This window comes from Hippoglossus hippoglossus, chromosome 3 (genome assembly GCF_009819705.1).
Source record: "Hippoglossus hippoglossus isolate fHipHip1 chromosome 3, fHipHip1.pri, whole genome shotgun sequence".
NCBI lineage: Eukaryota > Metazoa > Chordata > Actinopteri > Pleuronectiformes > Pleuronectidae > Hippoglossus > Hippoglossus hippoglossus.
The window spans coordinates 23,910,426-23,925,690 of record NC_047153.1 but is presented as its reverse complement, the minus strand read 5'-3'; the positions used below and the strand labels follow the sequence as shown (position 1 = coordinate 23,925,690).

General features: G+C 40.8%; 1 protein-coding gene across 1 annotated transcript in view; it reads left to right on the top strand.

The window, feature by feature from the left end:
* LOC117757288 (carbohydrate sulfotransferase 8-like) overlaps nt 1–14,100 on the top strand; it is a 173,382-nt gene extending 159,282 nt beyond the window's left edge. Inside the window, exons 3-4 of the mRNA XM_034578287.1 lie at nt 8,128–8,165; nt 9,719–14,100. Coding sequence (XP_034434178.1) covers nt 8,128–8,165; nt 9,719–10,831 — 1,151 coding nt within the window. The 3' untranslated portion in view covers nt 10,832–14,100. The remainder of the gene's footprint in view (nt 1–8,127; nt 8,166–9,718) is intronic.
* Nucleotides 14,101–15,265: the final 1,165 nt, after the last annotated feature.

Genomic DNA, 15,265 nt, shown 5'->3' with positions numbered 1-15,265 from the left:
ACAGCAGGAGGCCTATGATTATTTTTATCCTACATGCTGAGAGTTACTCTTACTACCTCCCTGTGACTATTTTGTTCACACATCCATCTGTAAAGTTTGGTTCTCTTCACAGCTGGTCTGTTACAGCAACATCAGAGCCCATCACTCCTCTCATGTCATCATCACCTCCGCCCAATCCTCCTCTTTATCCCGCCGTGGCTCAGCGAGCTCCCGGAGTGCACACAGCAGCTCCGCCTACACATTTGACTGTGTGAACTCACAAATTTCAGGCTTCGATGCAGAAAACTTGACTGAAACTCCACTAACATTCTGGTCTTTTTTGTATCCCATCAACTTCCCATTGTCTTTGGCAAGGGAGTGGTTTGCAGGGAGGAAGTGCTGCAGTGTGTAGTCTTCGCCGAGGTCAAGAGCGCCGCAGCATCTCAGTAAGACATGTGCCAATTAAAACCTCCTGCTCCTCGTCTCGGCTGAGATGATTCACTTAACCCCTCGCCGCTGACAGGTAGCATTTGTTTACAAATCCCTCCTCATGCGAGTCGCTGGGCCCCATCCTCTGAGTGATACTAAAACAAGCCGCCTCCCACCACACCCGCTCTCCGACTCGCTCTGTTTCCATGGTAATCTGCCCCGGGAAGCCTTTGCATTTCCTAACCTTGAAATTACCCCAAGTAGGATCTACTCTGAGTATATTGTTGTCAAAATGAATTGTCATAAGAGTAATCAGTGCCACATTTGATACCCCCTTTCAGCAGAGTTCTATCCGTGCAGTTCATTATTTTCTCTCCTGCTGTGTTCAGTGCCAAGTGCTACCAGCATGAGGAAAAATATTCAAGATTTGAGGACTTTATTGCCCCGCAGAGGCAGTTTCACTTTTCTATTCGTTTTTGTCCCCAATTTTGGCTCTATATGAAGAATTTTACAATATGTCCGTAGAGAGGAAACAATTCAAATTACCTCGACTTTTTCATTTAATTTTCTGATTGCAAGGATCTTGTCTGTAGAAAATGTGCTCCATAAGGATAAATCCTTTTTTAAAGTGCTTTTTTGAGAAAAGCTCTGCTGGGATCAAACGTTTTTTTTATACATTATGATTATATCTTGACAAACTAATCATATATACTACTTTCTAATGTAGCTATAATGAAGCATACTTAACCCCTTCATGAACTGATATGCAGGAGTGATCAGTAGTTATGCTCAGAGTGATGATGCATGAGCAGAGCAGCTGCACTGCCTCGGAGCAGGGAAGCAAAGTGCTCTGAAAATAGAGCAAAGGTGTTAATTCAGCACCATAGCTTCACATCATAAATAGTCCTCCACCGAGATCCGTTTTTTTATCTCGCTGAATGTTGATGTCGTCTTTGTATGCTTAGCCCGTGCTCTGCCACAGACTATTATGAGCCAAAGCATTTGTTATTTATGGTTGGTTCGCGGGATGTGTCCTCTTTTTTCATTTGAATTTCAACTAATGAGAGAACACATTCCGGGGCGATTTATGAGTGTCTTTCCCCCAAACACTTAACCTTCCTGTGGGGTCAGATGTGAAAACGGAGCCTATACATGGCTCTGTGTGTACACCGTGTAATTCATGGATTTCACTAATAACTCCATCCTTGCCTCTTAGGGGCAGTAAAAAAGGAATTGAACTGAGACGGTCTGAGGACTTTCAGGACAGGGTTTATATTTATATATTTGTTTATATTTATACACAGGACAGGCAGGTTAATACACACTGAAGCCACTGTTTATCACATTGTATTTAACCATAAAAATGACCACACATACAATATAATTTCTTTTTAAATCAATGCTTCAGTTATGTACAGCTCTGATCTGTGACATTTACAGATGTAAAAAAATTTAATAAAACACTTCTCAAGCATAAATCTATAGCCTGCAATTACCCTGTGTTCATAACAAACAGTAAACACTAATACACTGCAATTAGGACACAGAGGCAGGCAGAGAAATGTCAGATGAATACAGAAGCTATCACCACGCAGACTGCAGCAGTAATGAAACAGCTCTGTCATCTGACCTGAGAGGACGCTCCGACACTTTATGACCTTTCCTAGGTGACGTGCCGTCTGATGCCAGTCGACTGCTCATGGCACTTCACCTGTGAGTGGTTCAGTTTTCAGATGAGGGCAGTGGGAATCTGAGACTTACGTTTTAGAAAATGTTTCAATGGCCCGATACCTCAGTAAGTGGAGAAGTAGTGTTTTGTTATTTACGACTGGACCAACTCTCCCGCAGATATATGGTGCTGTGCAGTGGGAAAAAACTACAGAGCAGCATCTCTGCTACAGTTGCACATAAAGATGTAGCCGACTGCCTAAATTTGACTGTCAGCCAACACCAGTGTTTGCAGTGGTTGACAAAGTGTTAAGGGCGAGAGGTAATAAGAGTTGTGTCCGTAACTTGTTTCCACTGCCCTCAAGTGGCCAAAGTTAAAAAGACATTGGAGGTTTAAAGTGTAAAAGCATAATTCATCCAGCAGTCCTCATTCTGCTGCTGAATGTCCCCTGTGAGGGTTGTATTCTTATAAATTACATATTTTTTGGTTGTTATTATGATGACGTTACATTAACACATAAGAAGCAATATTGTGGTGGTTCGAAGTGGAGTAGTAGATAATACATATCATCATATTAGGTGTCCTGTAAGATGTTAATCCACCAAATAAGCAGTATAGCTACAATAGATAAACATGGTAGGATGAAAAAGTAGGCCTAGATTATTTCCTTCTGTAATCTAATATAACAAGTGAAGGCCTCAGGGGTTTATGATGACAACCATGACCTGCAACGTTCAAGCTCCACCAGGGAAAGTTGTTGCATCACTCTCTACCTCAGGAAGTCATTTCTGTCTGTGGTCAACACACTTTATAATTCCTCCCTCAGAGTGTCAGTCGCTGAATTAATAGACCAGCCCTGGACTTTTTTCACCCAGTCTGAACATTACATTACACCATCACACCAAGTTATCGTCTCTTGTATATACTGTATTACTGAATAAATTATAGTTGTACATATTAGTATTTGGCTTCCTTTTATATATTGTGTAATGTTTTTGCAAACTTTATTTAATACACTTATCTTTATTTCTATTTTTGGCCGAAGCGACTGCCACAAAACCCAATTTCCCTCTGGGATCAGGTTATGTTTTCAACTCTGTCCCTTTGTTAGACTTTTTTGTTCATTAGCAGCATTACACAAAAAATACTAGAACAGCGCTTGTACTTTCCACCACTAACCATTGGACATCAGATGTGAGGTGCAGAGTTAAAAGACTGGACAGATTGTTAAATATTCAACAAGTATGATTACTATTTATAACTTTGATTATTATTATTAATCAAAATTAATCAATCTAATTAAATACAGTGGCTGTTGCATTAATCTGTTCTTATACTAAATCCTATACGATTGATTGAGTGCGGTCTTACGGTTCCATGGTTACGACTGAGCCAGTGGGATAACTCTGTTTCCTGGTGTCCTGCGTGTTCGTTTACAGTACATCTAATTGGTCGGATTAAAGCTGAATTCATGATTCATTCTTGGCCAATACTGTGTTTTGAATAGCAAACACCTTAGAAAGTCTAAAAACCTTCCAAGCATTCTTTCATGAGCCAGTCTTCAGATCATAGTAGACGTGTTCGGTCTGTCGAGAGCCTTTCCAAGCACGACTCCAAACCTGAATCATTGATTAGTAACCCATCAGCTCCGCCTCCCCCCACTAGCTGTCTATGGTCCGGTCCTTGTGGAATTCTGCACCAACAGAAGCTACTGTTTTATCTCTTACCACAACAAGTTAGAACATCAATGAACCAGAGCTTAAAGCCTAATACCTCGGTTCCTCAGCGTTTTTCCCTCTGATAAACCACACCAGCGTGCCAGAGCCCTGTGTTCCCACACAGAGTCAAGTGGAGGAGGAGCATGCATGTGTGCAGAGTGCAGGTGTGGGTGGTTTGTTAAGGTAGGGGGGTGCAGCTGGTTTGGGTCACATTGGCTCAGTGTTCTGAATGACTAACGAAAGGTTGACGGTGGCGCAGGGTGGTCTGAACAGTGGGTTGCAGGAGGACGTGTCTCGCGCGGCTTCCGGGACCCTCCTGGCCCGTCTCTGGTTAAAACTGAGCATTTAACAAGTTCTTTTCGAGCACTGGGGCCACAATCCTTCACTTGACAAGCTCATTATTTCACATTGTTTTTGTGCTTTGCTCCTCCTCGGCAGCGGTGGCAGACAAAAGGATGTTTGATGTGTGTCTCTGTTAGAGACTTGTACAAGGGACTTTGAGAGGGAAGGATGTTAATGGATCCACTAATGATGTAGCCCCTGCTTATGTGGATCCTTCCAGTAAGGCTGGGACGTCTGCATGAATATTCACAGGGCTCTGGCTCGCAAAGAGAGGTGGGCGCTCAAGGTTGCTTAGAGGGCAACTGAGGACAAACCTCAAGTGTTTATTCTGCTTTTATAACAGCTTCCATCATCAGAAAAACTGAATAAAGTACCTGACAAATACCTGATCAAAGTAAAACTTATCAGAGGAATTATTTTGATCTGCGCTGTCGACATTTTGTATAAGTTTAATGGAGGACTTCAGATCTTCAAAATAACAGAATTTGACATTTAACGTCTGCAGATAAAAACAACTCCAGCTTTATTGCTGGACTGTTTCTCCCCATTAGAGAATTCCCCATTGGTGCATTTATTCTTAATCTCTCCTTTCCTGCTGCTGATCATTTTTTTTTTCTTTAATGCAACCAATATGTATTCAGCCTCTCAACCAACTTCCAACTTGTATCCTGAATTGAACATTCAGTTTTAGACAATCTGTGGGAATAATCTGCATTTCTACTGTAGTTTCTACATTTGTGTGGAATTACCAGGATGAATTCCCTTCATCTCACTGGATAAAACATCAAGTCTTAACAATTTATCAGTGTTTCACTGCGCAGCAGTAAAAATCAATATGCTGAACGGAATTGACTGAGTGTGAAATTGCAATCAAACTGCAACTATTACCCTCGACCAAATAGATACTAAAGAGATAAATGATGTTTACAAATCCCAGTGAAATTCAGTTTGCATTGTTATATTACTTGTTTCAGTTATACTCTATCATGGAAAAATGTTCTTCTCATGGAATGTAATTTTGTCTCGCTGCTTGAGAGAATATTGCCTTTTCAGAGCCAGAATTCAAACCCTGTTTGTAACTGAGTCTAAGACGAGACTCACCAAATCAAATCGCAACATGTCACATTCATTCTCCCAAGAACCTTAACAAGAAACCTGTCAGAGCGCTGAGCAGCCCAAGTAAGATGCTGCATGCTCAATTCAATGCCATGGCTTCAGTCTAAATTAGACATTTTGCATTTCTTCCTCCTGTTCCTCAAACATTTCTCTTTGCAGAACAAAGGATATGAATAAAGTTCATATATTCAATGAACTAAATACTCCAGTGCAGTGCCCATTGTAAACCTGCTTGTTTGGAATGGGTTGATTACTTAGCCTGTGGTAATGCTTCTGTGCCACTTTTTTATTGTTTCTGTGCTGGTTGTGTGCAGAGCATTTTATAAACAGTCTATACAGTGCAGAGTGACGTCAGAAAACTTTGTGTTCAACTGCCTGGTTTATCTGCAATGACGATTTTATAGTCAATGTTTTTCATAAAATGAAACTGAATCTGCTTTATTACTGTTCACGCTGGTGGTTTATATGTTTGAATGATTTATCGAATCGCTGATATTTTTGTCATAATTTGCATTTCTCGTCTATTACTGTTAAGCAATAGACACAATTTTCAGAACCAAGTTCACAACTTTTCAAAATAAAAGCTCTGCAAGTCTGCTCGGCATTAAGCATTGCAGCAACAAAACCAACGTTGTGCTTTTACTTTGAAGACAAATTGCCAAACAGGAAGTGATTCTATGAATGTTGTTGCCATGATGAAGATCAGCACTATGTCTGTGTCAGTCTGTATGCGGAAATACAAATGATCAAATGATCAAAAAGATCTGGCAGTGGTTTTGACCTGATGTTTGACCCAGTTTCCGATGATGTAGTAGAAGACATGTTCAAAGGCTAAAGGCACACAGACTGCTACAGAGTGCTGGGTGCTTGTTTATTTTTGTTCATATTGAACCTACCATATGTCCAAATCACACCCTCCCTCACTAACTTCCTTCGCTTCCGTGGACCATTTAGAATACACATGGCGAGTGTGAAAGAGGAGAAGTTGAACGGTTAGCGAGGTTTGCGTTCCACAGACAGACAGACGTTTGTGGAATTAGGCGCCAGATATATTGCTTCATGTGTTTCTATCATGACGTCTGTCAATGGTTCTGCAGCTCGGCACAACAAAGGGTTTCTGCTCCGCTTGAAGCTGCGACACAGAATGAGATAGTGTGAAAATACAGACGTGGACAGCTGTGACAAACTTGTAACCAGACAAAACACCTCTTAGACTCAACCAATTAAACCTTTGGAGATTTCAATTACCACCTTGATGGGGTTTTCAAGATCGATAACAGAGTGTGTATGTTGACATGATGGTCAGAGCTGCTGGTGCGACTCACCCCCCCCCCCCTTATCCCTTCAGAGCAGGAGACACAGAGAGACCTTTTCCTATTGTTCGGTTTGGATGTGTTTCCCTGGCAGTGGCATCTGTCTGTGCTGTGATAAATATTCATGCGTCTCATATGTGCCAAAGTAAACAGATAGCAAAGATGCACATCCTATACACGAGCCATCATTAGGGTTAGGAGATCAAATAGCACAGCGGCGCCCAAACAAGATTAGAAAATGTCACACGCCACCTCCTTAGCCCAGCCCTCGTCTTATTTCCTCCTCCTCCTCCTCCTCCACCCGCTCTTCCTCCAGTGTCTCGTTCAGAAGAATGAAGACAAGATTCAACACACAGAGCCAGACAGCAACACAGGGCTCTCCAGCGCATACTAATCTAAAACAACACAGCATCTGGGCAACGAGTTTTATTCCCTCCCCACTGAGGCGTGTTAAGTGTTGAGATAGGGCTCTACAGATCTCATCACTTAGGGAAGGTTGTGGCCTGCATCAGCCGCCCTCCCTCCTCCGCCCCGCGTGCAGGTTCCTATCACTTCCACCCTCAGATTGGAAGTGACATGCCACTCAGGCAGTGGTGTCTTTGCTCCCCCCCATCAGCAGCCCTGCAGCCCCACTCAGAGCTGTCAGCCTGATTACATATCAGCTGAATGGGGCGGGGGGAGAAGGAAAGGAGATGTCCAGCTGGAGACGGACCAGTAAACATGTCGTCTGTCCTCCTGCAGCACATCTGCCCGTACTCACAGCACCTGTCTACAAGGCTCCCACAAAACCAATCTGTGTCTCCATCACTCTGCTGCTGCTTCTGCTGCTGTTGCTCTGGAAACTCAGCAACCTGCTCCGTCCTCCTCATCTGTCTTTCTTGCACATTTTGCATCTTTCCCTCTTTCTGTCTTTCTTTCTCCTTATCCGTCTTTCTTCTGCATGCTGCATCCGTCTTTCTTCTGCATGCTGCATCTGTCTTTCTTCTGGTCTGCATCTTTCTTTCTTACTATATTTAATTCTTTCTTCCTCTTCACCTGTTTGTCCTCTGGTCTGCAGCTTTCTTTCTTTCTTTCTTTCTATTCACCTGTCTCTCCTCTGGTCTGCATCTTTCTTTCGTTCTGTCTTTCTTTCTTCATTCCTCTTCATCTGTCTCTCTTCTGGTCTCAATCTGTTTTTCTCTTCTTCTGTCTTTCTTTTTGTCATGATGCTGCATCGTCCTCTTTTTTTGGTCTGCATCTTTCTTTCTTTCTTTCTTTCTTTCTTTTTTTCTTTCTTTCTTTCTTTCTTTCTTTCTTTCTTTCTGTCTTTCTCTCTCTGAACATGTTTGTTGTCGCTCATTCCATACAGGTACACAGAGCCACCTGTCTTCTGTCTGTGGACTAGTAAAGCATCAGGGGTTTGCCAGTGAATCAAAAGTTGACATGCTAAGTGAATGGAAGCGTTCAATTACTGGAGCCTGTGATGCATCCGAGACGCCTAACTCTCCTCCACAAGGACACAAATACATGTTGTTTACTTAAGTGCTGATTTTCTTGTCTCTTTTCTCTTGTCTCTCCCCAGGCATGATGCTTGGAAGCACTCCACGGCAGTCCAGAGAGGTACGTGTTTACTCTATTTTACTCCCAAACACTGATACACGCAGGCCGCTCCCGCTACTGTTATCTATTGCAAAAAGAAGTGATTGTCAGCCGTGTACCTCTCAGCATGCCTGATAGCATCTGTGTAGAGAGGCTGACCTCATGCGGTGAATTCAGCCAGTCAGACTTCAGTGAGTAAACGCTCTCTGTTGAACCAGGCCTCGGTTCCCCGGGGTGTCATCACACTTAGAGTTGTTTTTCTTTAACCTTCCACTGTAGAAGGTTTTCTCCCACATTTTTGGGGGAATTTTCATTCATTATTAAATTCTACTACGTTAAAAGTGGCCTGCATTTATAACTGTGATCATCAGTTCCTTAAAAATGTTGAATAAACTGTTCTGTTATAGCTACACTGTTATAATAAACAATTACAGGAGGTAAAATGTGTCCTAAATTTCTATGTATCATTATAAAGTCGTCTACTGGCGATTTGAATTAGGCCTTGACATTAAAACAATCTATAAACTAGGTTTCTATGTCAGACAGGCGGCACTTTTACTCCAGTATCTTCTCTCGTCTGACCCCTGCCTGCTCCCGTCTGGGCCTCGATCATCAGCACCAATCAGGAGCTCACATCAGTGCGAGCCCTGAAGAACACAGGGTTTGGTGCACAGTTCACTGTCCCGTGCTTGCCTTGCTCATTAAACACACTGGGCTGAACAACTCCCTCCGTTTTTCCCTCCAGATGTCCCTGCAGATGAAAGAATATGGCCATTTAAGTCGGCGGGGGGGGGTGAGCCAAGATTCACCTTGTCCATTGTAAAATTAAAATTATACATCCAGTCCATTGGCTTTATGATGCCATTACATTATTTAATTGAAATAAAATGGCAGAATGCACGATAGCCTTGGGCGCCATCTGACGATAATCAGACAGTGGATGGTTCCAATTGAGATTCCCCATTAAGTGTTTATAAGACATTTATATGATATCACAGCTCAGTTTATTGATAGGTCATGAATGGCATTGGGCAGTTTGTGACATTTGAGTGGAACGAAGTTAGGCTTTTACTGACGGTGTAGGGAAATACCACCATCATGTGGTCTGTTTGAGTACTGAAGAAACATGCAGGGTAAATGTTTTCTCTGGTAATATAGCTCAGGTTCATCACCTTTATTAGGTCAAAAGTATACATTTTATGTTCTTACACAAACTGTGAGTCCACATTAACGTATTAAATAATTAATGTTTCGTTATCTCAGCTACTGTCTCTTGTCATTAGGTTTTTTTGAAACAACTATTTATACATATATATATATACCATTTCTATAGTCATGTTGTTTACCATTCCTGCATATATACTTTATATACTACTCTATAAATGTATATATATGTCTACGTTAATTTCAAAATCTCAGTTTACATCCTCATGTAGTGAAAGGGGTATATTATGTTCATATTCTCTGTATTTTAATTTATTTAATGTATTGTATTTTGAATTGCCTATTTTATTATATTTTTATATTTTCATGTATTCATATATTTTCTTATCTTATCTCATCTTATCTTATAGACTCTTTCTACTCAGGACAGAGAAGGAAGTAAATCTGACAACCATCAAGCAACAGAAGGCATCTTGTCCAGCCTGGTTCCTCCAATGCAGTTCCCACACTTTGAGAGTAGCCGACAGACAGCAACCCCTGGGTCTCCAGAACAGGACGTAGACCCCCATCATGTCTCCAAAAGACAGCGCAAGCTGCTGAAAACAAGTCCCCAGATCAGTCACACCACCAATAATGTTTCCTCATCCTTGACTTCTTCCTCCTCAGGCGTTCTTTGCCCTGAGACCTGGATAAAGCTTCTCAAACAATTGGAGGATCGCAAGAAACTGATGAAGGAAATATGTGCTAAGTACAAAAGCAGCATCTCCAGGACCATCACACGGCATCATGTGAAATACCTCTTTGTGGTGGACAAGTACAAGTTGTTGTACTGCCAGGTGCCCAAGGCGGGCTGTTCCAACTGGAAGAGAACTCTGATGGTGCTGGCAGGCCAGGCCTACAACACTCAGAGTATTAAACATGATACAGTCCACTATGACCACCGCCTCAAGAAGCTCGACAGCTTTGACCAAAAGGGTATCATGCACCGACTGAAAACATATACCAAAGTCATGTTTGTCCGAGAACCCTTGGAGAGGATGGTGTCAGCTTATAGGGACAAGTTTGGAAATCCAAACAACTACTACCACTCACTGTTTGGGAAACCCATCATCTCCAAGTACAGGGCCAACGCGTCCTTGGAAGCACTAAGGACGGGCAATGGGGTCACATTTAAGGAGTTTGTCCAGTACCTGCTGGATGTCCACAGGCCCGTGGGAATGGACATCCACTGGGAGCAGGCCAACCAGCTCTGCAACCCTTGTCTCATAGACTACGACTTCATCGGAAAGTTTGAGACCATGTATGAGGAGTCCGACTTTTTCCTGCGATTGATCGGGGCACCACAGAACCTCACTCTGCCTAGTTTTAAAGACAGGAACCCAACCGAGACGAGGACCTCTACGCAGGTCACACAAAGTTACTTCTCAGAGGTCAGTATGATGGAGAGACAGCGAGTCTATGACTTCTACTACATGGACTACTTGATGTTTAACTACTCCAAGCCTTTTAAAGATTTATATTGACTGACTTCCTATAAAGACTCTTGAAACACAGTTACATTCCACCATGTCTACATCTCTACCATCTAGCTCTACATGGAGGAATCTCTATCCGTCTTTCAATTTTTTCCACATCTGCTCGTCCAATCAACTTCAAACTTTGGGGGGGTGTTCCTCAGGATCCAAGGAAGGGCAGTCTGTGCCATGAAGAGTTTTTTGGATGAGTGGTTTTCGAGCAAATTGACAAAGATTCCTCCTTTTCTTTCTCTTTTAAATCGAGACACAACCCGTTGATGATGTCAGGGATGACATCGCCAACAGCGCACAATGATGGTAATGAAGTTCGATCACACAATGACATGGATCTTTGCACCTGACAAGAGAGATCAGAAAAAACAACCATGTAAAATCTGCTGTTTATCCTCATTTAAAAAGATTATATGACAAAGGTTATGTTCATGTGACGTATTAAACCCACAAAATTGTGCTGAAATACAAGGTATTTATTCACTAGGTGTGGTGAGATATAATTTGAAATTATAAATGTTATGTTTCAAAAAAAGTTTCTTGTTGTTTTGCAGGCTGTAAATTATGCCTCTCTGTGAGTCAAATAGAAATTGCAAATTAAACTGTATTTTATTTGTATAGCGCAACACTACATACATTATCTCAAGGCACTTTACAGTTACATAAATTTGTTTTATGGTTTAATTCAACATGGTGCCAGACATTTTCCCATCACATTCCTAAATTTATACATGATTTCATTATATAGTATTTTATGTGAGCCCCTATACCATAAGAGTAGCCACACCCCAACATGTCAGATTATGCTTTCTTTAGTTTTTGACACCCCCAATCACCCTCAACCACCATGTACATGCAAACAGTTTTTCTTTTATTTTGAAATATTTGCACTTACAATTTGACTTACAGTAAGTTGGCCATCAGCATACCTCTATGTGTCGATACCTGATAATACAGATATTTCTTGTAAATGGTTTTACTAAACGTAAAGTGTAACAGAAATGAAAACACTTTAAAAGAGTAAAGAGTATAAATCTTGAAAATGTGTACAGTGCTGCCCACTGGGAAGCTTTGTGCACTTATTGTAGCATTTTTGTACTTCTAACTTTGTCGGTTAGGTTTGTGCTTTAGTCTAACACATTCACTGCTGTAAGACCTCCCCAGCCCCATCACTACTAGTATTTACATGGGTTGTCATATGCAGGACAGCCAGGTACTCACAGGGTACAACGTGTTGCTGCCAATCATCTCTTAATATCTGTTAGTAGTACAGAACAATTACTTTCTGTTGACAGCATTGGCAACCAAAAATGAAAGAACGCAAAAACAGGGGTTTATATTTGGTGTGAAATATAAACTAGTGAAATAATAATAAAGAGAGTGGCCAAACTTCTCCATGGTTCATACCACACACTCTCCAGACAGCTCTGACTTACAGAGCTCACACTCACTCCCTCTGTACGTATCACATCTCTTCTACTTCACTATAAAGGCTTTTTTCTGACACTACTGTGTACAATTGTATAATGGGCATTCAGATGACTGTATATTTTTCTATGTATTTCTAAAATATACATATATATATATGAATATATATTCAGTGCTTCTTGGTGAAGGTCTGTTTATTTCCTTTTTGATGTCACTGTTCTTTCAATAATACCACTATAGAGTGTTGTGTAACTGAAGAGTTTCTTTCCAAAATAAAATATCCACTACCTAAAAACCTGCACATCCCAAGAAGATAAATAACTGAATACAATAAGTGGTACCATTAAAACTGCAGAAGATTATTAAATCTGATGGATTATAGTTACCACTGGTTGCTCTGGAGGTAGCCAACCTTTTCTTTTTAATGAAAATGGATATATATAATTTTGGAAAGTAGCTCTTTCATTACTTATCCCTGAACTGTTTGGTATCTCAATAGAATAGAAGACCCTGTACAGATGAGCTGCATTCCACCTAGTTACTCATCCTGGCTAACGACATCGTTGCCAATAGCAACACCACTATGTGCGTCTGTATGTGTGTGTGTGTGTGTGTGTGTGTGTGTGTGTGAGTATGTGCAATACTGAATACGCTGTTTAGATGCTTTACAATCTTTTTTCCCACATTTTTTGGAAGCATACAGTATATATGTATATATATATACACTTTGCAGGTATGGTATCCTGTGTCTAATGTTGCTAAACTGGTATATTCCCAACACACCACCCACCTGTGAACTACTTTCTCAAGCTCTGACTGTAGCAGGTCAGACCACACTGTGATCACACACAATGTGCACTGCAAACTGCAAAAAGACTGGCAATTCGTATAGGTCCTAAGCCTTCAAACTAAAATATTGTTAAATTTGGCATCTTTACATCTCTTTATGTAGGGATGTATGTAAGATACTTTTACAGATGATTTAATATGAAGAAAGAAGAATCTGAACTAAATATGTACTGTATAGTACAATATACTGAATGCAGGCTTTAGCCTAGGTGTCTCCAAATAAAGGATGAGTTTGAATCTTCTTAATTAAATGTGATGCCAAAAGAATGAATTGAAATACCATGAATGCAAAAATAATCAGATAAAACGGCTACAATAAACTGGATACAGATATTATAGATATTATTACAATGTAAAGATGACTTCAATCTGCTGGGATGCTGGGAACAACCTACAGTATGGCTGGTCTCCAATAAAGTAGTCACTACACTTCACCACTCACTCAAAATGTGTTTTATGTAACAAAATACTTTATAGAGTGGTTTTGTTTGCCTATGAGTAAAGGGAAATTTATATCATTTAAATCTATACATGCTATAATCAACTTTTGAAGACCTCTAAGAATTCTGGTGGTATAGCCCTTTTATGGTGATGGATATTGTATGAACTTTGTCAGTATAGTGCGTTGGCTTTTGCAATCCCAAAATAGTTTCGGTTGTGGTCAGATTATAGCTAATATTACTGGCCAAAACAGCTTATGCATTATGATGAGTATTGCTCCTGCAAACACGACGTAATTCGCTGCCCCTCAGCTAATAAAGCTTTCTTGGTATGTGGGTGTATGGACAGATTTATCAAAAGCATAATTACTGTAACAAGTGAATGTATAACTGTTTATCATTGGTGCAAAAGTGTATAAAACATGATCTTAAGCCCTTTGCCTTATTTTACACTGCCAATCAAATGGTGTATTTCAGGAAGACATTCTTCAGGTGGTTATTGTTTCTGGCTGATGAGTGTCTACTAATAAACTGTCTTTAGCATTTTCACTGTGTGTCCTTTCTCTTTTTTTCTTTTCATGTGTTTAGTTTGCATATGTGTACGTAAGACTCCACATTGTTGCCTGAGAGTCTGCAACATGTGGCCGTATTTTCAGCATGTTAGCTCGCCAACTTTTGCTTATTGCAGCTAAGCACAGTATGAGGCTGGTGTTTATGTATTATATACATATATATATATATTATATTATAAATCTCAAACTATTGAACATGTATACATTTTGACCTGATCATGGTGCTTTGTAAAATTTCAGGGAATCCCCAAAGTGGTAACTATCACCCTGACGGAGACATGAATGTATTAAACAGCAGCCAGTGGTCGGAGGTTAGGGGTCAACCAATTATCGACCTGGGCGATTATCAGGGCTTATATTTGCCGTTTTTTTTGATTATCTGTATCTGTAATTTAATTATCTGATTGCCAATAATATTAATACAATCTAAAATGCGCTACTTTGGCTCAGATACAGCCGCCTTTCTCTGTATATTATCACCACTCTGTGTCAACACTGAAGGCCACTGAAGTGCTACACACCAACGCAGAGGAACGCATTTCAGAATGGAGCGACTTTAGTGACGGAGCGGAGCTGTGTTTCAAAGGTAGCACCGCTGTTCTGCTGCGTGTCGCTGTTAAGCTGTTAACAAGCTGTTAACATGAAGCAGCTTTGTTGAAGAACAGGGGTAAGAAACAGTTAAAATGCAGAGTTTCTCTCTGGTCCACTGCTGGACAATGATCAGAAGGTTGGTTTGTACCATGCTGGAGTTTCCTGTGTCTTCCCCCACACTCCTGCTGACCTCCTCTCACTTTAACTAATAAACACCAACACTCATCACAAGTAATTAGGACCTGATCAGTACAGGAAGTTTACTTAGTGATTGTTTGATTCGCTCCAGAGTTTATGAGGCTGCATTTAAACATAACGAAAAAATGACTCGTCAGCATTTTGTGCTCAGTACAACACGAGACGTGACACAGCCAAGATTCTGTGTTAAAGTGACATGAGTGATCCAGATTCATGTGATAGCGAACGTCAACCAGTTAATTCACTGATCTATAATTCAGTCAGCTAACTAGCAAATACAAATCATAGGTTATAACGTTATATCTTGCACGTCACTTACCTACCAGGTGTGTGTTATTCAATATTTTGACACC